Source organism: Grammomys surdaster, unplaced genomic scaffold, assembly GCF_004785775.1.
Source record: "Grammomys surdaster isolate TR1022 unplaced genomic scaffold, NIH_TR_1.0 214, whole genome shotgun sequence".
NCBI classification, from domain to species: Eukaryota; Metazoa; Chordata; class Mammalia; order Rodentia; family Muridae; genus Grammomys; species Grammomys surdaster.
In genome coordinates this window covers 637,515-659,580 of record NW_021604659.1, presented here as the reverse complement: position 1 = coordinate 659,580, position 22,066 = coordinate 637,515, and the positions used below count along the sequence as shown (strand labels likewise).

General features: G+C 44.5%; 1 protein-coding gene across 1 annotated transcript; it reads right to left on the bottom strand.

Moving 5' to 3' along the window:
- Positions 1-295: 295 nt before the first annotated feature.
- Clrn3 (clarin 3) lies at positions 296-15,857 on the bottom strand. The gene is made up of 3 exons (XM_028772578.1): positions 15,478-15,857; positions 5,907-6,086; positions 296-1,768 (listed from the first exon to the last, which is right to left on the bottom strand). Exons 1-3 carry the CDS (start codon positions 15,704-15,706, stop codon positions 1,497-1,499), a joined length of 681 nt encoding a protein of 226 aa, XP_028628411.1. The 5' UTR covers positions 15,707-15,857; the 3' UTR covers positions 296-1,496.
- Between the last annotated feature and the right edge of the window lie 6,209 nt (positions 15,858-22,066).

Here is a 22,066-nt window from a genome sequence, read left to right as displayed (position 1 = left end):
AGCACTTTCACTGTGAAGGTGATGAAGAGTGGACAGGGGCATCAGGCTTGGTGACAAGCACTTTTACCCACTAAGCCATTGCTTCCCAAACCCAAACCTTATAATAATTTAGTAGCAGGCCCACAAGGTAGCTCAGTAGGTAAATGGGCTTGCCACCAAGTCTGATGACATGATGAACCCCAGGTCTCACATGGTAGAAGGAGAGAATCCATTCTTGAAGCTTGTCATCTGACCGCCGTACACAAAGACACATACACACACATCACAGCATGTACACACACACTCACAAAGAAATAGTATAGTAAACTTTTAATAATTTAGTGAGTAAGAGTAATCTTGACTAAGCAGGTCTTCAAGGTAGAGCATGATAGAGATCCATCCTTTCAAACCACAAGTACAGTTTTGTCATTACATGTTTGTTTCATTTTTGCAGAGGTAGAGATGGAACCCAGGGCCTGTCACATGCTAGGTACTTTCGTGTTCTACAATGAAAGGGTGACCCTCAACCCTAAGCAGCTGTTTTAATTGGAGTCAAGTAAGAGCTTATTAAATGTCTGTTTTTGTCTGCCAGATAGTAAACACCACAAGGTTGAGGACCCAGCACACTGCTGCCAACATTGTGGGACCCAGCTGACATCTCTAAGTCTGAGTGTTGAGTTATGAGTCTTTGGGCTTCATAAGATCCACTACTTGTCACAGAGCTACTGCTTTAAGACTCTATCGATAAGCACATGAAAGGGGATCACTTTTCAGGTCTGTCAGTTTTCACTGTGGCAACTTATAGGATAGTCAAGGCTGAAGGGTTTCCAATTAGACTTTTAAAAGAAAATGTTGTACTAGAAAACATGTAGAATAAATTTCGGTGCTTTTGCTATTTTGCTGACTTCCTATTTATTGGAAAAGACCATATTTTACCTCTAACCTGTTCATGCAGGGTTTCCCAAGGCCCAAGTTCCATAAGTGTCTAGCCCTCATTAAAGGAGCTAAGCCTGGAAGCCATGACAGCCACCAAGGGACCAGAACACGAGGTTGTCCCATCCTTTATCCTTCTGTATCTAACTACTGACTGGAAAAGCAAGTTCAGAGTGCTTCTCTACCTAAAAGTCTTTATACTTATCATGGAGTGAAATGCCTGATCAATCCAGAGGACAAGGTCATAGGGCCTACAGTCTATTAACCTAGTCACAGGAAAGGCAAAAACCCCCACAGACCTTTATTATTGTGGATGGCAAGGTCAAATGAGAAGGACCTGCAGGCCGCAGACCACTCCCTTTTGGAGTACTCTAGACCACAGCCTTTCCCACTCATTTTCCTGATCCTAGGTGAAAACTCTTTTCAGGGGAATGTCCATGGAGAAAGGTACAAGTACCATCTACAGGAAGGACATGGTGTCATGGTTCCAGAAGATATAGCACCTGACAGTTGCTCTGCCATGCAGTGTCCAGAGGAGCGAGCCAGTTGGGCAGACATGACGCAAGTGTGCTATGAGACAGGACTCAGAATAAAATGCCATCCCTTGGAGCATACTCCACTGGCTTCCTCTGCTCCTGCTTCTGCCGGTATCGGGCCTTCTGATAGAAAATGATGATGACCACAGTGACAATATTCAGAAGGATGACAAGCAGGATGAGCCAAAATGAGTATCCATAAGTGTGGGTTGTTCTCTCGTTAATGGTATCTGGATAAAGCTTCTGGGACAGCTCCTCTGAGAGATGGTTGGACTCAGCATTCCCCACGAACAGAACCATGGCCAGAAACACAAAGGATGCTGCAAGGAAGATTGAGCATCATAAATGACACCCAAAGCATTAACATTATTTGTGTCTATGCATGTATGCATGCGTGTGTGTGCATTTCTGAGGTATGTGCAGAGTCTCCTACTGAAGATGAAATTCCCTGTTTGAGCAGCAAGCTTCTGAGAGCCCCGTCTTACTTCACTGCTCACCCAGGACATGGTTACAGATGTGTGCCCTATCCCTATCCCTGCCTTTTTTCTTGGGTGTTTGGGATCTGAACTCTAGTCCTTATTTCTCTTGTAGCAATGACTTTACTCCTTGAGCCACCTACTTACCATTGTGATTTATGTTTTAAAGTTATTTATTTATATGTATATGATCATGCGTCTGTATTAATGTATTCATACATATGTGTAGGTACCCACCCACAGGGCCCAGAATAGGGCACCAAATCCCTTGGAACAGGTATTACAGGTGTTTGTGAACCACTCATGGGGTGGGGTGGGGTTGGGTATTTGAACTCAGGTCCTTATGATTGAGCAGAAGTCATCTCTCCAGCTGTGTTTTAACCCCCCCCCCCCACACACACACACTTTGATGCATTTTAAATATCACTTATTTTCTTAATGGGATGCATAATCCAAAAGCATTTACTGCATAGCTACACGGGGTTCTATAGTGTTTCAGGATGAAGGAAAATGTAAAAATAAAATGTAAGATATAAACTAGATTCTAGGCATGAAATTATTATTCTGGGCAGATCCAGTCAGAGTTTATCATTGGGCAACTGGTCTACCATGCAGTGTGTGCTCTAAGGTCACATAGGTAGCAGGTGTGAAGGAGTGGACAGGGCACAGAGTAGACACTGTGAATGTACACGGAGATGTGAATGGACTCGGACAAGCACCAGCATCACAGGTGAAAGAAGTCACCTCTACCAGAGCAGGCGAGGGCAGTGGGTCAGGCACACTGCTAACTGTGAGGAGTGAGTCCTGCCAAGAACAAGAGAAGCACAGGCTCTCAAGTGCTGGGCCTGGACTCAGGGAAGCTTTAGACAGCTGCTGCAGGTGTTCACTCTGCACGACTCAGCCAAGTGTGGCCTTGAACCAGGCAGTAGCCACAGCAAAGCAGATTCATAGTTGCTTAGGCAGGGTGAGAAGCAGATTGTAACCAGGAGACGTGAGATCTCTCTCTGAGCTGGTGAAAATATTTCTAAAATGATGGTTTAGTGATATCTACAGTGTCTGAGAACATGTCAAAACCCAGTGAACTGTGTGCTTTAAGTGAGTAATGTATGGGCAGGTGATTCATATATCAGTAATGCAGGAAAAAAGAATTGTTTCAGGGAACATGAGGGTAAGGATGGTTTGCTCATGCCCAGGTGGGGTCTGATACATCAGGGGGATCCCCAAGATGAAGCCCTTCTGAGATCCTTAATATGGTGATGCACACAGAACGTGCACAGTTCAGTGAACTCTCAGGCATCAAACTGTGTCCTAACCCAATGACAAGGAAGCTCCCCCAATGGTCTTCTGAGGGAAGCTAATTAGGGGTGGGGGTTGCGTGAAGAGAATGTTTGAACAGCCCTTGATGACACACCTCACCCACAAAATAATGGCTGTATTTCTTAATTATTTGCATGAACAAAAGTCTCGTTCCTCTGATGCACCCTCTCACACCTTCATTATCCTTCATTTTCCTCTTGTGAAGTTTCTTATAAAAGCTTAATTAATCGTAAAGGGGTGGAACATACACAGGTTAATGACTTTATCCTAAAGTGGGTTGTCTAGGGCTTTGATTTTCACAGGGAAAGGCTGGCACACAGACACCTTGCCTATCCAGGTACTTTAAAGGCAGATGCCTGGAGCCGTGGGCTTCACACTGCCTCTGGTTAACTGAATACTCTTCCTTCTTCCTTCTTCCTTCCTTTCTTCCATCTATCTTCCCTCCCTCCTCTCCTCTATCCCTTGCTCCCTCAGTTCCTACCTCCCATCCCTCCTTCCTTCCTGTAGTACTGGAAATTAAATACAGAACCTCAAAAACAGTGAGCAAGTACTTTACACCAACCTTCTTCATTACTTATATTGAAAATAGGGCTTTGAGCTCCCCCTGAAACCAGGCAATCTTGAACTTGGGGGATCTTCCCATCTCAGCCTTCTAACACTTGGAAGTATAGACCTGTATCTCTAGGCCTGGCTAGCTGCACAGTTTCTCCAGAGTTGTAGATAAAAAGAGGGAAGTAGTTCTTAAAGGCTTAGGGACATGGGCTTCTGACCATCAGCCCTTCTCTGCTGAGCCATGATACTCATTACTTCCTGTGTTGAGGAGACTGTGCTGTGCAGATTTGTCCAGATCCAACCTCCTCTCTAGCTACCTTTAAACCCCCTGAGGCTAACTCCAGCCATATTGGGCCAGTTTGAGCTGAGATGTCCGGGGCACAAGCCTCAGGCAGTGTTCTTGCTGTTTCTCACTGCCAGAAATGAACCAGGAAATGTATTTCCTGTTCTGCCCACTGGATCAGCTCACAACCTGCCAGCCCAGGAGAACAGCAAGCCTAGCACCTCAGGGGACTGTAGCTTTCTCACTGGCCCCAGGGCCTTAGAGTTGGCCTGGATTCAGCCCTCCACTCAGTGTGGTCCAAAGGCCAGAAAGCTATATTTTCAAAGCCTCACAGAGACTTTTCTGAAGGATCAGCACCCTGCAAACCAAGTTTTCACTAAACTCTGTAATCCCCTCAGACAAGGGAAGAAAATCAAGGCTTTCTGAGGGCATGTGAACACAGAATCCAGTTTACTGAGCATCAGGACAGGCTACTCCCAACTCTTGTGGTTGCCTAAAGGCCTCCTCTAGATCCAAGTCAGAATGCATAACTTCCTCTTCACAGCTATTACAAGTGGTTTTTCCTGTCCACCCCAGAGCCACTCCCTCTGTGTTAGAATATACCCCTGAGGCAGAAGATACCTGTGGGGACTTTTCTCCCACAACATAGCCCTTTATGGCTAGATGTTAGGCAGGGCTGAGGGGAGACTGGCCAGATTCCTTTTCCTGTTTTCCTCCACAGACATAGGCCTCTGACATTTGTGTAGTCAGCCTGTCTTCCTCTGCAGAGGAAGAAGGATGAGACTACAGCCTCAGGGAACAACTGGAAGACCCACGGGGCTGCAGACAGCGCAGTACCTACTGGCCCAGCCTGGTCTCCTGTCCTCTCCCCTTCTGTGTGAACTCATTCCTCCTCCCCTATGTGCCTCTAAAGCTGGAGAAGAGCTGACCCTGGGCCCAGCTCCAGTATGGACAAATCTCCTTAGCCAACTTAATGAGTCAATTTATCTATCTTGGCTTCAGAGATTGTTCGGGTCATATCAGTGGGTAAGCCGATGAGAAGTGATCCCAGGACACTCTCCTGACTCCTGGAAAATTATAGTCCTTTCCTCTAAAACTGCTACTGCAGGAGTCCAGAGTGTATACAGACATCTGACCTTTAAGAGGATTGAATCAACTGTGTAACCACAGAACACAAATTGGGAAATCACTGTATCCAGGGATGAAGGAAGGCAGACTTCCCACAACAAGGTCTCCAAATTCAGCTATGCCTGAGGGCACTGCTTCTGCTGGCTCCGAGTCCCATGAGTGAAACTAAGATCAATTCACTGTTTATCCTGGCAGTGAGCAAGGTCTGGTGGCAAATGGGGGGCCCTTGACACTGAGGACCTATGTCTGGATTTGTATCCAAGTCCCTTAATCTCTAAATGTCAGTCCCACTGGGCAAAAGTAGGGGATGAAGTACATGAAAAGAAACCCCACAGAGAATCTTTTGCCTAAGTCACAACAAGATCCACTCTCCATCTGGACACCATAACCCCCCACACACACACACACAAAATAACAAAATCACCTAGCAACCACACAGCACACTAGCTCACAAGAAGAGTGTTGGCCCCAGATGGCATCCTTTCTTGGCTCTGTGGCTTGGCCACCCAGGTATGGCAACTCTGGAGTCCATGTTGCTCCTTATGAAGGCAAGATGGAGAGCAAATGTATGTAATGTATGTGCATATGTGTTCATGAGCATGCATCAGTGTGCATGTGTGTTCATGAGCATACATCAATGTGTGTATGCATATGCACATGTGTATGCATGTATGTGTAAATGAGTCTTCTCAGGAAACTCACCACTAAGTCCATTCCAGGTGTAGACGCCCATAGGTCCCAGGAACGTCTGGTAAGGGTTGCTGATGCTGTTGTAGAAGGTGAACACTGAGCTCAGCACAGAAGCTGCCAGACTCAGGACCAGGAATAGGATGGCCACCAGATGCAGAGACTTCTGGGAAGAATTGTTCAATATCCCTAAAACTAAAGCAACATTTGGTGAGTGCACTGTGCAGACTACAAATCTAAGTACAGCTGAGCTGGAGAAGGCATGGTATGAGAGAAGGAAGCAGGAAGTCATTCTTCCTGCAAGCTCAAGACTGCATAGGCTCAGAGGATGGCTCAGGCAATGATGTGTTTGATGTAGAATCCCTGGATCTACATTGAAGCCCCAGACCCACCTGAAAAAGGCAAGTGGCATGGTGAATACTTGCAACCACATTGTTGGGGAGACGACAGAAACAGGTAGATCCTGGAGTTCACTGAACAGCCAGTCTAGTTGAATTGGTGAGTTCTAAGTTTAACCAGAAACCCTGTCTCAACAAGCAAGATGGGCATCACTTGAAGAGTGACATCTTTTACCTCCACATGTGTGCATATACATATGTGTGTGAACCTGCATATACACATTGCCTTCATATGTACGTACAGGAACATACCACAAACACATACGAATGAGACAGAATTCCTCATGGCAGGCCAGTCACTGGCTTTCCTTGACTGGGTAGCCACACTACTGAAGGTGGAAGTTTATCTTAGTTTGCAAGTCCTAAATACCTGCAACTTCCTCACCTGTGATCTCTGTCCTCAGAGCCTTGCTGGTAGGATAATGGCAAATCCATCACCATAGCTTCCCTTTGGGTCTGAGAATTGCCTTGCTGCTGGCAGAAACCCTTAGGGTGGGTCTCTATACAAACCCTTGTACAGTGAGGATCCTATAAACCCTATGACTTAGAAGAATTCAGTGAGCCAGGATGAGCTGACAGAGAAAAGTGAGAGAACGCAGGAGAATAAGGGCTAGTGGAAGTGACCACAAAGGTGCTAGCCCATAGCGATCGATCATCGAGATAGAAAAATGTTTCTTGATAGAGCAAATTGGGGTGACTTCCCTGGGCCCAACTCTACTTCCCTGGGCTCCAACACTGGAGACAGCTGGGAATACACCCCTTTGGTTAGCCCTCAGACTTCCTTTCAAGCTGAAAGCACTTTACACAATAGCATTTGCACATCTTAAATGCAAAGAAGCTCCAGAGTGTATCTGCACTAATGGAGATGCCCTGCGCTGTGAGCCATCAGCTCCTCAGAGCCTCTGAGCTCTAGTGGTCATTCTCCAGTGCACCTCGCTCCTCCACCTCCTGTTCTACTCACACACGAAAGCCCAGACATGACAGGGGTGCTCTTCCTAAGTACAATGAGGTTTTCCAGTGGTTGTTACTGTGTGTGTTTAGAGATAGTCTGTGAAGCCCAGTGGAAAACCCCAATGGAAACAGATTGTGGTGCTGACTATAACAGCATTAGCATAAAAAAAGAGGTGTGAGGAAGAAACTAGCCAAAGGCTTTCTTCCTCCTCCTGTTTTTTATGTGGAGACTGTCAAAGCCTTAGCTCAGTGTAACTTTAAAGAAGATGAACTAACCAGGTAGACCTGGATACTTAATTTCCAGGACTGTGTGTGCTGGGCATTCCCAGGGGACAGTAGAAATGGCAACACATCTGCTGAACCATACCCTACCATGTGCCACCAGTACCCTCTCTTTGCAAGTCATCCCTCTCCTTCCCTTCTCTGTCCATGGAGCCCTGCTCTGAAGGCCCAGGACTTCCTCCCTCCCCCTGCTCTGACGATCACTGTAGAACTACACACTGAGCACCCGTGTCTTCTTTCTGATCATTCAAGGAAAACAGGAGACTCTGTGTGACTGCGTAAGAAATGGTGCTGGGGTGGTGGAGAGATGGCTCAGTAGTTAAGAGCACCAGTTGCTTTTGCAGAGAACATGAGTTTGATTTCTGCTCTCAACCATCTGGAACTCCAGTTCCAGAGGAGTCAACACCTCCTGGCTTCCATAGGCACATGGTACACATATATATTTACAGGCAAAATGTAAAATGAAATAAATATATATTTTTGAAGGCATTGTCTTCACTGAGGTGATTCCATTTCTTGTCTTTGAACTGTGACTCTGAGTGATCTTACACAGGACCCCAGGATCTCACATCTACCTTAGGTAAGGATATGTATGTACTCACTCCTGTTTGGGTGAAAACATATTGTTTAACAAAATAATGTTTTTAATCTTAAAATGTCTCCAGCAATCATATCATTAATAAAAGCATTTTTATAAATATCAGAAGATGAAGCAAATGAATGTAATGGTACCATTAAAACCCAGGCTTGGGGCCAGCAAATGTGGCACAATGGATAACGCTGTTTATTACCAAGGGCATTAGCTGAACTTCAATCCCTAGGACCTGAATGCATAAAGAAAAAAATTGAACCCCATGAGTTTTTCCTCTAACCTCTGTGTGTGCATGTACCCATACATACACACACATACACACACACACACACACACACACGCACACACCCACGCACGCACATTCACTTACACATACACTTACAATGTAAATAAATAAAAATGTTTGTTTTTAAGCCAGGTTTTTCTTCATGGAGGAAGAAAAGGCAGAAAGACTGGAAGAGTCAGAGGTTGGGAGACTTGGGGCTAAACAATATGTGGTGGACAAGACATCTTCAGTTTTAAGTCCTCCTATTTCTTTATCTAAATCTGCAATGTCCTCCTACTAGACAAAGTAGGTGTAAAGGGGTTGTGATCAAAATATTGGGTGGTGGCAGAAGTCCCCATGAAGAGGGAGAAGGTATCCTGAGTAGTGAGGGGCTGAGCCCGGAGCAGGCGCCTCCTGCAAGGGAGAGGCCTGAAGGCAACAGCAACACGGTGCACTGGCTGAAAGGGTGAAGGGATGTGCAGGGATGAGGGGCATAGCTTCAGCATGTGATAAAGGTAGACATGTATCCCTTGCGAACCCCAAGAAAAGAGAAACAAGTTCTGCAGCAAGTGGACCATGACCTGCCACCCTGGGTGTAGAACATTTCATTCCTCAGATGCACAGGGCAAAGCTCAGCTTCCATAGGCAACGCCTCCTCGTCGTTATGGTGACTGAACTCTTCAATGACTTCTGTCAGTGACCCCTTGGGTGGATGGATCCAAGCCTACATCCTCTGCTCTGTACCCCAAGTGAGGCTCTCAAAGATCTAGGCTGGGGCTTCACTTGTCCCTGACTTAACCAACAGGAGTCTCTTGCCTGCTTCTCCATGCTCTGTGGAAATGTCATGTTTGGGAGGTTTTGCTTGTACTAACTTGGCCTATGCTGATTTTGAAACTGGAGGCAGGTGATGTCAGAAAGACTAGGAAAAAGCAACAGAGCTAGGGAGACACACCCAGCCAGAGGTCCGGGCTGGTTCCTGTGGCTATGTCAGTCATTCATCCTGTCAAGGTGGATCCACTTCCTCTTCCCCAACAGCCAGGGCAGGAGGAAACGTCCTTGATCTCAAGGGAAATTGCCTGGGGACAAAATAACTCTCTTTCTCCTTGGCAGAGTTCTGTAATCAAGGAAATAATTTAAATGCTTGAGTCAAAAACAGAAACTTGAGTGTGAGGAACATGTTCTGTGTCCCAAACACTGAGAATTCTCTGAGTGTCTCTGCCTCCCACTCTGACTTCAGCTCTAAGTGGGTGTTCATTTGCAAGTGGAATAATATTACATTAAAAAGTGACCATGAAGGGCTCAGTGTATGAAGCGCTTGCCCTGAAGACATAAGAGCCTGAGTCCAATCTCCCCAGAACCCATGTTTTTAAAAGAAGCCTGTAATCCCACCCCTGGGGAAGAGGGACAAGAGCATACCTGGAGCTTGCTAGCCAGCCAGCCTGGCAGGATCAGTGAGCCCAGGTTCCATTAGAGAACTTGTCTCAAAAAGCAAGATGGAGGAGGTTGGAGAGACGGCTCAACAGTTAAGAATGTTTACTGTGTAGACAACAGTTTCTAACACCTATATGGAATCTCCCATTTCAGGGGAGCCAATACCTTCTTCTGGCATCCTTGGGCTTCTCCATTCATGTGGCACACATAAACTTGTACAAGCACACATACATACACATAACATTAAGAAAAAAAGATAAGAGAAAATTGGGGAACATACAATATTGACCTCTGGCTCCCATGTATATGTGCATACCCATGCACAAGCACTTGCACATACACGTGCAAACACACAGACACGTGACACCCACAGAACCAAAAAGAAAAAGAAGATGACAATCAAGTTCAGCTCTGCCTTGACTTTCAATAAGATTTAGCAGACATAATTTTCTAAAGAGAGTTAATTTTGGGGCTGCTGACTCATAGTTTTCTACATACTTGGGGGGGATTCGTCTTAATTTTAACTGCTGCACTATAAAAAATTATTTCTGAATTCCCTGCCACCTAGATATGACAGCTATGTCTTTTCAGCTCCTGCCTCAGAACTCAGACAATGATAGCTGAAGGATTGATGAGCGTTAGCAAGAGTGCAGTAACAATAACCCTAGCAGCATCTGACAGCTGCTCCCTCCCCATAAAATTAGCAGATACGTGCTGTTCTCTTTCTTTCTTTCATGGGACAAGCTTTTGCATCAGGAGTCCCCTCACAATTGGAGCTAATTGCCCTGATTCTGGCGGCCCCAGAAAGAGGCACAGAGATGAGCACCCAGCCAGTAGATGCCTCAGCTGGGCATCCAGACACCCAGCTCCCCTCTGGGTAAGATTTAGCCATCCAGGTCCTGCCTTCCAACTGCCCTCCACCTCCAGGTCTTGTTTTCTGTAAGTCCATAGTCATTGAGTATGATGGTTGACGCTGTCGACTTACAGGGTAATAAACCTCTTTGCATGACTGTTAGGGAGTTTCTAGATTGGGTTGAGGTGGGAGGATCCACCTTAAATGTAGAGAGCCACCTTAAATGTTTCATGAGATGAGGTCCTGGACTGAATAAAAAGGAGAAAGCAAGCTGAGTACCAGCACATACCTCTTGCTGTCTGTCTCTGTCTGTCTGTCTCTCTGTGTCTCTGCGACTCTGTCTCTCTTTCTCCATTTCTCTGTCTGCCTCTATCTTGGCCTGTCTCTGTCTCCCTCTCTCCCCCTACCCCCTCTCTCTATCCTGCTTGCAGAGGTAATATGACCAGCAGGACAAACCCTTCCTTCTTTAAATTGCCTTTGACACAAGTAACTAAAACTGGTTCTTCAAGTGGGAACAGATTCTGTTCCCACCTCAGACACCTGGCCACCAGAGACCTGACCCAGTGTTGTGCTCCTATTAGTGGACATCACAGTACTGACAGATCTCAGAGCATGGCCTGAGCCCTCCGGGGAAGTCACAACTAGCACCTCAGCCTCTTGGACAGTTGCCAAGATTGTCGTGGGAGAAAAGTGGCTAAGCCCTCTCTGGTTTGCTTGTCTCCATTCTCACCAACTCCTCCTTCCAATGTGCTGACATCTCTGAGAAGGGAAGAGCATAAGTAGCCCTCCTCCAGGAAACACATCCTGATACATGAGGTGAAGTCAGTAGGGAGGTAGGGCATCTTCACACATTCTCAAGACATCAGCTCCATTTGATTTTTTATGTTGCCATTCTTTTCTGTGCTGTATTTCTAGCCTCGATTACAGTTCTGTTTAACAGTACTATGTTGAGGTCACAGGAAAGAAAGAAACCAGTGGAGAGTGGCGGCTGAGGAGAAGCCAGATCAGATGACAACCCACTGGTGATAGTCTTTGGCCTAAGTGCAACACGCAGAGACCACCGAGCCTGACACTTGTCCCCAGCCTCCTTTGGTTCATTGGGAAGCTTGTGTCTTGAGCTGTCTCCAATAAATCAACTCCAAGCAGCCTGCCACCAAAGGGCTTGAAAGTAATGCTCAGTGTTCCTGTCAACCTAGTATCTGGCCAAGGGAAAGCTGTGGACCACCATCCCTGAGTCAGAATTACAATTGGTTTGTCCTAAAATCACCTAGCGTATTGGTCACCTTTTTCATGGTTACAGCAGAGTGCTCAACAACAGCAATTTCATGGAAGAAGAGTGACCAGCTCACCTTCTCCGTGTTATGTAGTCTAAGACCTCAGCCCAAATGTCACCACCTACAGTCAGGGTGGATCTTCCCACCTGCATTAACCCAATACAGAAAATCCCTCTCAGACATGCCCAGAGACTTGTCTCCTAGGTAACTCTAGTTTCTGTCAGGTTGATAATCAATGTTATCCATCACATCTGATGTTATAGAGTGACTAAAATGTTCGCCACCAGGTCAAGTTTTCAAAGTCCAGACTGCAGCTTAAGTCACTGTAAGACAGTGGAAATTTCTAGAGACACAGATTAGTTGCTAGAAATAGATTACTAGGGTTAGGCCTTTGAAGGTTATACCCACTCTTGGTTCCAACTTGTGCCCTCTGCTATCTGAACCACACCGTGTGAGGAAACTGTCTCACACAAGGTTCTGCCATGCCTTTCCCACTACAATGGGCTGAAATCCCTCTGAAACCATGAACTAAAAGGAAAACTTCCCTCCTTTAAATTATTTGTCTCTGGCATTTTGTCATAGCTACATGGAAAATAGTGCACCCAGTAAGGTTTTTTGTTGGTGGTGGTTTTGTTTTGTTTTCTTTTGTTTTTGTTTTTAGACAAGAGGAATGGGACCTGAATCTGAAATTCTACTCATTGGCATAGAAGATCAAGTGCACAGATTCTTTGCAGCATCCAGGAGATTGCATCTCCAGGCCAGAGCCAGTGCCATGCTAATGTGGCTCTCAACTGAGGGACCAAGATCAAAGAGACCTAGTGCCATAGGAAGAGAAACACCATTCATTGAAATACCAAAGTGATTCTGTAAAGATTCTTGGTTGGGTCAGGGTGTAGGCTGAGTACTACTGGAGATGTCATTCGGAGGGATGCCACATCCAAGTGACACACTGTCCCATTCCTGCCAGTCTGGGGAAATAGTACATGTCATGCTCCTTAGGCCCTGATAGCATTCTCAGAGTCAAGGGAATGACTTCATTCAGGAACCTGTTATAAAGCACCCAAGAGCCAAACTGGGGGAAGAGGGGAGGCAAACCTTTGTGAGTGTGAGCAAAGGTCCTCCTAGGAATCCACAGAGCTGTGGTCCCCACCCAACCTCCAGCTGTTGTGGAGACTTGTATGGGCGCAGGGCAGTGTCCTTCAGTGGAGGAGGAGTGTCCCCTTGCCCTAGACAGGGAGTGTGTCACTATAGGAAGTGTATGCAAATCCTATCAGTATCTAAGTCTAAGACCTTCACCCTATGGCAAATATTTCAAGCTGAAATTATACATCTGGCACTTTATTGTAGTAAAGACCATCCACTCACAGCTAGAGCTAAACAGTCACTTATCTGGATAGTAAACAAACCAGGACCAATCTAGCCAGCCTGAGCTCATTGTCAGCCAGGTTCCACAACAGAAGGTTTCCTGACTAGGGCTGACTGGGTGTCATCTCCATTCATTGACCTCTGGTTGGCTGGATGGATTTGATCCTTTAAATCAAAGGCTATTTATTGTCCAGTCTGCTCTCTCACTGAGAGCCCTGTAGTCCGAATAGACACAAGATATCAGACCCCTGTGCAGGGCCTGGTAATACGAACTACTGCCTGAGGATTTTAGTGTGTCCTGGTCTTAGCCAAAAAGCTAACACACTTGGCTTCTCAAGGGGATGCATCAATCTCTAAATGTTGAACAGGACAATGCAGATTAATTTTATGCAGGTTTAATTTTGCTACCAATGACTGGCTCATGATGTTCATAGCAACTCTGGCTTACTGGCAGGAGAGCATCATGTCTTACCGTAAATACTGGATTCTGTTGACAGGGTAAGCAGCAGGAGATCCTTAGCATTGCCTACATGTTCTGAAGACATGAAGACATGAAGTCTGGACATGACTTCTTGTCTGGGAGAAATGTTTACATGTTCAGTGCTTACCACAGTCACAGGTATGGAAAAATCCCATAGTCTCTGAGTAGCCCTTAGATACCATCCAGAAATTGTGTAACATCTTCCTCCACTGGGTAGTTGTTGTGTTGACCCTCTGTAGCAATGGGAGGTTCTGTAGCAATGGGATGTGTGTGTATGTGTGTGTGTGTGTGTGTGTGTGTTACAGTGTGGCTTTCCAGTAGCAAAGGGTAAAAACAGAGAGTCAGGCACAGGCAGCACAAGCATTCAGCCTGTTTCTACACTGAAGGGAAGGGCCCAACTGGTACTAATCTTAAGCTTAAGCTCTGCTCCCCCTGACTGTGGCTGTCCCTCCTCTCCAGACACCAGAATGGTCACTCCCAGTCATGTAGGCCTGACCTTCCCTGTCCTTCTCTGGGCCTCCTTGACTAGAGACTCAGGGCTTCCATTAAGGTCATCAATCTCTAGATGGAATCAACTGATCCCAAGTTAGCATTGTAGACTTCTGTCCCAAGCACTTACATGCACCAGAGCATTCACAAACAAGCCTACTTTTTTTGGTTTTGAAAAATGATATTACCGAGAGCTGAAGGCAACTTTGAAATCTGAGCTCCTGGTTGTTGTAAAGGTCTCTTCATGATCCTGAAAGGCTGTGGCTGGCACCAGGGGAGGGGGAAGCAGCTGAAACCTCAGGGAAGATGTGCTTTTCCTACCACTCAAAGACACAGTGAGAGCTTAGAGATACATTGCCCCGGTTTTATAGAAACCATTTTATTAACAAAATCATAAACCAGCTAGAACTCTCTCCTGGAGCACGGGCACCAAACATTACACAGGCTTAGGGTGCATAGTTAGAAATGTAAATGCCCCCAAACAGCTGTACAAAGCCTGCACTGCTTGATGTAAAGTGCATTCATATGCCATGTAATGAATGATTATGGCTATTACCTTTCAAGAACCATAATGCGAGATCTCGAAATCCAAAACTCAACTAGCTGCATGCACTTATCCTCGGGAGCTTATTTTGTATTTATTGAGAGCAAGACATTACTACATCAGAAATGAGTAGCAAACAGGAAATCCTAAAAGTAATAAGATTAATAGGAATTAAATATCACTTCCAACGATGAGATATTTTGAATATAAAAGTGTAAATTCAAGAAGCTGAGAAAATTACTGGATGTCGCTGTTTTCTCCTTTACATTTTCCCTGTGTGATTACTTACGAACTTCTGTAAGGAGCTGGATCCCCCAAGTCAAAACCCATGGTCAATGTCATTTAAAATGCTGTTTCTGCTGGCTCTTAAATACCATAAGCCTGTGACATACTTCAACTTAATTATCCATTTGTCAATAAACCGGATAGGTGCCATTCAAGCCCACCTGACGATAGAATGACGTAGACTCCAAAGATAACAAGATAATTGGAACAATGAGTCCGAAAACAAAATAAACACCTTCAAAATTATGAGTTAGTCCAGTGATAGCCTAACTTGGGATTTCTAAGAGATTAGTTTTGAATGATTATTTAGCCCAAATATAGAGTGGTGTGTGTTACCCATTCCTGTTATTCCCATTCAAATTGGGGGGTCATTTACCTTCAAAGTTTTTGTCCAGCTCTTGAAGGCCTTCATTCAAATCTTGAGAACTTGTACCACGAAAAAGCCCATAGGTGATAACAATGGTCCCATTGGAGATAGCGTCTGTGAAGAAAATTGTGCTGGTGATCCATGCCTGTGTCCCAAGAATGGAGCAGATGACAACAATAGAGCCCAGGCTTGTAAGAAAGCCAGACAGGAACATCAACGTTTTCTGTGTGGTTGGCATTTTCTCAGGAAGAAAGCTCCCTGGGATAAAACAACAGCAGTCTAGAAATATTTGGGGGCCTTCTCATTTGGGATCCAGTGTTTAGAGAGGAAGCCTAGCTAGCACTTGGTTGTGAATGTAAAACCTGTGTCTTACTGGGAAGTTTTATGCTATTGAACATTGAACTGTGAACAGGGCCATAAAGGCATGCAGAAGCCGAACTTTGGTCTAGCAGAAACGGTTGTTATGACTACAGCCAACCAACATGAAGAAAGGCTAGGCGGTCCTTTCAGGGCTTCCTCAATCACATGACTAGTTTATAATCTTTATCATGCCATGGAAGCCTGGTTAATCTACAGTGTCAGGACATAATTTGAATTCTCAAGTGATGAGAATAAAGACTTAGACCCCAAAGGGATAGCACAAGGCTCCAGAGCCTTCAAGATTTACCCATTTATCCTTTACTGGGATTCCCAAAGCAAACCCAAAGGCTTTGTCTAGGTCCTGTGAAGTGGAAAGAGAAAGGTTTACCCTTCTTTCTGGGTTATACCTCCTGATTCTCAGATCTTATTGGGGAGGGATGTTCATCAAATTCTTTCTTCCAAATGTTATTGTATTTGAATCTGATTTAAATGGTAATCTTTATCAGTCTTTAGTACTCTGCTAAAGGTGGTTCTAAACATTCTTGTTTAGATCTCTGTCCTAGTTAATTTTCTATTATTATGAAGAGACACCATGACCAAAGCAACTTACAAAACAAAGCATTTGACTGGAAGCTTGTTTTAGTTTCAGTTTCAGAAGGTTAGTCCATGTTCATCATGACAGTGAGTGTGGCAGGCTCCAGGCATGGCATTGGAGGAATAGCTAAGAGCTTATATCTCAACCTGCAAGCAGGGGGCAAAGAGGGAGCACAGGGCTGGGCCCAGCATGGACTTTTGAAATCTCAAAGTCTACCCCCATGTGACACACCTCCTCCAACAAGGCCACATCTCCTAATCCTTCCTCAACAATCCATCAACTGGGAATCAAACACTTAAATAAGAGAGCCTATTGGGGGGGGGCATCCTCGTTCAAACCACCATAATCTCTAACTCCTGTCCTTATGGCCTAGCAGTTAGCAGTCTCAGTGGTGATTTCCAGTCCTTGGTGATAATTGCTCACTCATTTCTTGAGATTACAGATAGGTTCACAAATTATTCTTTCACTTCTCTTTTTATTGTGTTCTTTGATTACAGAACAATATTGAACATGCGCATCAGAACCTTGTGCTTTTCTTAGATAACTTACTTACCTGTGGGATGAGGTTTCTCCTCTCATAAATGTAGAGAAGGGACTAAAGACACACAAATCACTAGACACAGCCAATTCACTTCTGGGGGAAGATAGACACATATAAATTATTATAGAATAATTAGATAGATGTTGAAAGGCGAGGTAGACATCAAGCTATAGTCAGGACAAGACAGGGGTGATACCACATTTCTGACACGAGGTAGACAGATGGATAGACAGATGGATGGATAGATAGATAGATAGATAGATAGATAGATAACAGAAAATAGATGACAGATGACAGATTATAGATAATAGAAAGACACATGATAGATACATAGATAGATGATGATAGATAGATAGATGATAGATAGATAGATAGATAGATAGATAGATAGATAGATAGATAGATACATGCATACATACACAGATAGTTTAGATACATAAATACATAAAGGGTAGGTTATATAAAGATTATGATAGATAGATAGATAGATAGATAGATAGATAGATAGATGATAGATACATGCATATATACACAGATAGTTTAGATACATGAATACATAAAGGGTAGGTTATATAAAGATTATGATAGATAGATAGATAGATAGATAGATAGATAGATAGATAGATAGATGGATGGATGGATGGATGGATGGATAGATAGATAGAGCAAATAACTCAAGTCACCACATTAGGCTCTCTCTGTCTCTTTTTCTCTGTCTCTTTGTGTTTGTGTCTCTCTGTGTTTCTGTGTCCCTCTGTCTTTGTCTCTCTGTCTCTCTTTCAATCTCTCTCTCTCTCTCTCTCTCTCTCTCTCTCTCTCTCTCCCCCCCCCCCCCCCCGCCAGGGGAACTTCTTACACTGCTGCTAACTGGAAGCAGAAGCAGAAAGACTTGTATCTGGCCGAAAACCTCAAACAAGGTTTGTGACTTCTGGCACATTTGGAGCATATTGAACAGGATTCCGGTCACACACAAACATGGCTCAAGAAGCAATTCCTAGACATCTTAAAACTTCAGCCTAAGGCTTTGCTGCACACTGATAGGGTAAGACTCTCTCAGGCCAGCTGTGAAATATCCAGTGAGCATCGTGAAGATTCCAGAGGTTGGATTGTGCTGACACTCTTCAAAGGTCCAGTCAACCAAGGTATAAAACTCTTGGGGAGTGCCTCAGCCTTGCATGCAGAAAGCAGGATGATCATGCTTTAAGCCTGGGCTGCCTTTTTTCTGGGGTAAGTGCTTCTACAGACACATGCTAACAAGGCTAAAACTCACCTAGAACATTCAAAGGCACTGCCTTCAGCCAACAATAAGAAATCACAGATGTTACAGTAAAATGAAAACAAGGCAAGAAAAGAAGGATCCCTTAGCCCCACCCCCATCAATAGAAGCACACCTAAAGATAATATAGGTGTTTAAAGTAGGAGACAAGAATTACCAATTGCCAATAAAAAAAGTTCAAGGATTTAAGAGTAAAGATGATACAATGCACAAACAAATGTGTCAGTCACCTTTAGTTGTCAACTTGACATACCTGGGAAGAGGGAGCCTCAATTCAGGAATTGCTTCCATTGGCCTCACCAGTGGGCATGTCTGTGGTTCATTCTCTTCATTGCTAATTCATGCAGGAGAACCCAGCCCACTAGGGGCAGTGCTATCCCCAGACAAGTAGGCCCGTGCTGTATAAGAAAGGTAGCTGAGGCAGCCAGAGAAACAAGGCAGAGAGTAGAGGTCCTCCATGGTTTCTCCCTTCGTTCCTGTCTCGAGTTTCTGCTTTACTCTCCACAATGATGAAATAAGCCTCCCCACATCCCACCTTCAATCTCAATGTTCATCACAGCAAAAGAAATCCAAATAGAACAGTCAGAATACCTCTGCAGAACAATAAAGATTATTTTTTAAAATAATCAAATAAAGAAACAATGATCTAAAAATAAAATATCTGAAACAGAAAGTTCACTGGATTTAACAGAATTTGAAGCTCCATAAGGGAAAGACAGCAAATGGGCATGCATCACAATAAAAACCATCCAAACTCATTGGCTCAGTGATAGTAGTGGGCTGCCATATGGATGCTGAGAACAGAACACAGGTCCTTTGTAAGAGCAGAGGTGGTCTTAACTGCTGAGCAATCTCTCCGGGTCAACACCGATTTAAAGGGAAAAAAAGATTTTTTTTTAAATTTTACTTTAAACCAATAAGGCTTAGAAAGTCACAGTGAGACATTTTAAATCGCACTTCTTTTTTTTCATAATACAAATGATAAATTATATTTATACAGTAAATAAGTATCAGCTGTCAACACACATCCAAAACCATACACCAGCCCTGGGACTAAGAAACAGCTGGGTGACTTCTTTCAGGATGTTCATCAGGGACATGAACTGGATGAGCTGTGGAAGGAGGGGGCCCAGTGGCTATTGGGGTAGGGCCTCAGTCAGAGGCTTCTTGCTTTCTGCAGCAGAATCACTGGCCTTTAAATCACATTGAAAACCTGGGATAAAGAGAAAAATTAGAAAATGAAACTAGAGGGGAAAAAATGTTACCTAACCATGGCCAGGCAATAAAGGGCGAATCTCAAAATGATTTTGCTGTGTGAAAGAAACTAGAAATAACATAGTGTGTAGAAGAGCCATCTGCCTATATATAACATACTCTAATCACATTCCTATAAAGAGCAAGAGCGGGCGACACTATCTGTGGCAACAGACATCAGAATAATGGCTGTCCTTGTGGGATGCATCACTTTCTGAAAAGGGAAGAGGGTGTAGGGGACCAAAATGTCAGTGTGTGTGTGTGTGTGTGTGTGTGTGTGTGTGTGTGCAGGTATATGTGTGAGTATAGGTGTATGTGTGTGTCTTTGTGTGCAGGGGTTTTTCTTGGGAGCCATCCACTTGTTTTATTGAGACAATGTCGCTCACAGGAGTCTTATTGATTTGGCTAGGCTAGCAAACCAATGAACTCCAGGGATACATTTGTTTCTACCTGTCAGTAATGGGATTATAGGCCAGTACTATCTCTGGCATTTTACCTGGGTGGTGAGTCAACTCAGGTCCTCATACTTGTCTATGACACTCTACCAGCTGAGCTATCTCCCCTTGTCTAAAATGTCAATATCTTGATAAGGGAGTGCCTATTGCTTATGTGCATGTATTCACTGCACTGAGTTCTTAGGATCCACACATTGTATGTATATAGCTCATTGATAAAAAAGAAACTCAAAAATTAGCATATTGTGAGGACCCAGACTAGGATGCAGCTTTCTGTTTATTTGGAGTTCTTTTCTGGCCAAGTAGAGAGGCTTCCTGCAGAAGCCTCTTTGACTTCAGTGGGCAAGAACTGTTAGTATTTGAGCCTAACATGGGAAAAAGAGGGATAGAGGAAATAATATTGAGATGATAGAAGAGAAAACTTCTGGCATCTGTGTGGACAGGTTCTGAATGAAACTGCAAAGCAGTGAGTGCTCTCTTCTCTTGCTTCCCACACCCTATGGTGATTGCTAAAGCCCGATATCGCTCCTAAAGTCAGATAGTTTAATGTTAATCTTTCTTCATATTGTTTAGAAGCAAATTCTATTTTCTTTTTTATTAACACCAATTTGCTCCCTTTTTGCTTAGCTTCCAGGTGAGTATTTCTGGCCTCAACATATGAATTCTACTGGAAACTTAAACTGGATAAGTCCTAGCAAGATGCTGTAGAGAGGAAGAGAGGATGTGATCTTTTGGCAGAATGCTTGTGCAGCATGCACAAAGCCAAGCCCTGGATCTTATCCCCAGAACAGACATTGCATAAAGGCAGGCATGGTGGCGCATGCCTATACTCTAGGATGGTCAGGTGTTCAAGACCATCCTTGGTTACATATTGAGTTTGAAGCAATCCTGAGCTACAGGAGACCCTGTGTCAAAAAAGAAAGAAAGAAAAAAAGAAAGAAAGAAAGAAAGAGAGAGAGAGAGAGAGAGAGAGAGAGAGAGAGAGAGAGGGAGGGAGGGAGGGACGGAGGGAGGAAAGAAAAGAAAAGAAAAGAAAAGAAAAGGAAAGGAAAGGAAAGGAAAGGAAAGGAAAGGAAAGGAAAGGAAAGGAAAGGAAAGGAAAAACATTACTGCAGGGCTGGAGAAACGGTTCAGTGGTAAAGAATGCTTCTTTTTTGTGCAGAGGACCTGAGTTCAGTTCCCAGTACCCACATGGAGTGGTTCATAAGAGCCTGTAACTGTAGCTCCAGGTGATCTAGCACCCTCTTCTGGACTCCATAGGCACCTATACTCAACTGTGTGTAATGCACACATAGACGCACATACACACATAATTTCTTTGAATCATAAAAATGATTTTTTAAGTTACTGAAGAAAATTCCAGTGGTCAAGTTCTTGGGGGCAATGGAAGACAGAAGACATGGTCTGGTGATGGTATACTTCTGGGAATCCTGCCTGGATGGGACCATATTCCAAAGGAGAAATGGCACAGCCAGATATGGAAGAGAATTCAGGAGACTGAGGGGTGCATGGAAATCCTCAGAGGGGCTCAGTCAGGCCGAGGAAACTATGAGTAGAGAGAGACTAAGTCTGGGATGCTAAAAGGCAGGAGTAATTGGGGCATTTAAGATGGCATGAGGCAGGGAGGACTTTGTTGTTTAGGATGAGGAGAAGAGAACGGATGCTAAGCCCAAGTGAAGAGCAAAGATAATGAAGGATAACCCATGTCTGAATGGCAGGACGTCTGTAGGCTTCAGTAGATGCTAAGGAATACCACTTAATTCCTAGAAGAACATTTGGGGTCCAACAGGGCAGATATTACTGGGAGAGAAGAGCCATCTGCCTCCTCATCATGTTCCCAAGGCTGTCACTTTCCAACAGCAGATGTCTGACTAAGGCAACACATTCCCCTCTTGGTGGATAACAGGCTCTGCCTCCCCACCCATGCTGTGTTAACAAGCTTATCAAGGCTTTGAAACTGTCACTGTCTTTAATATTAGCTTGGATCTGCAGTTCCAGCAGCAATAAAGTCCAGAGCTGGGTGGGTGATGGTCATTGGGCCACTTGGCCACACCCAACCTGGGCTGTTCCTTGAGGGCAGGCACACTCAGGAGGAAACTACCTGCTTCCCCACTGGG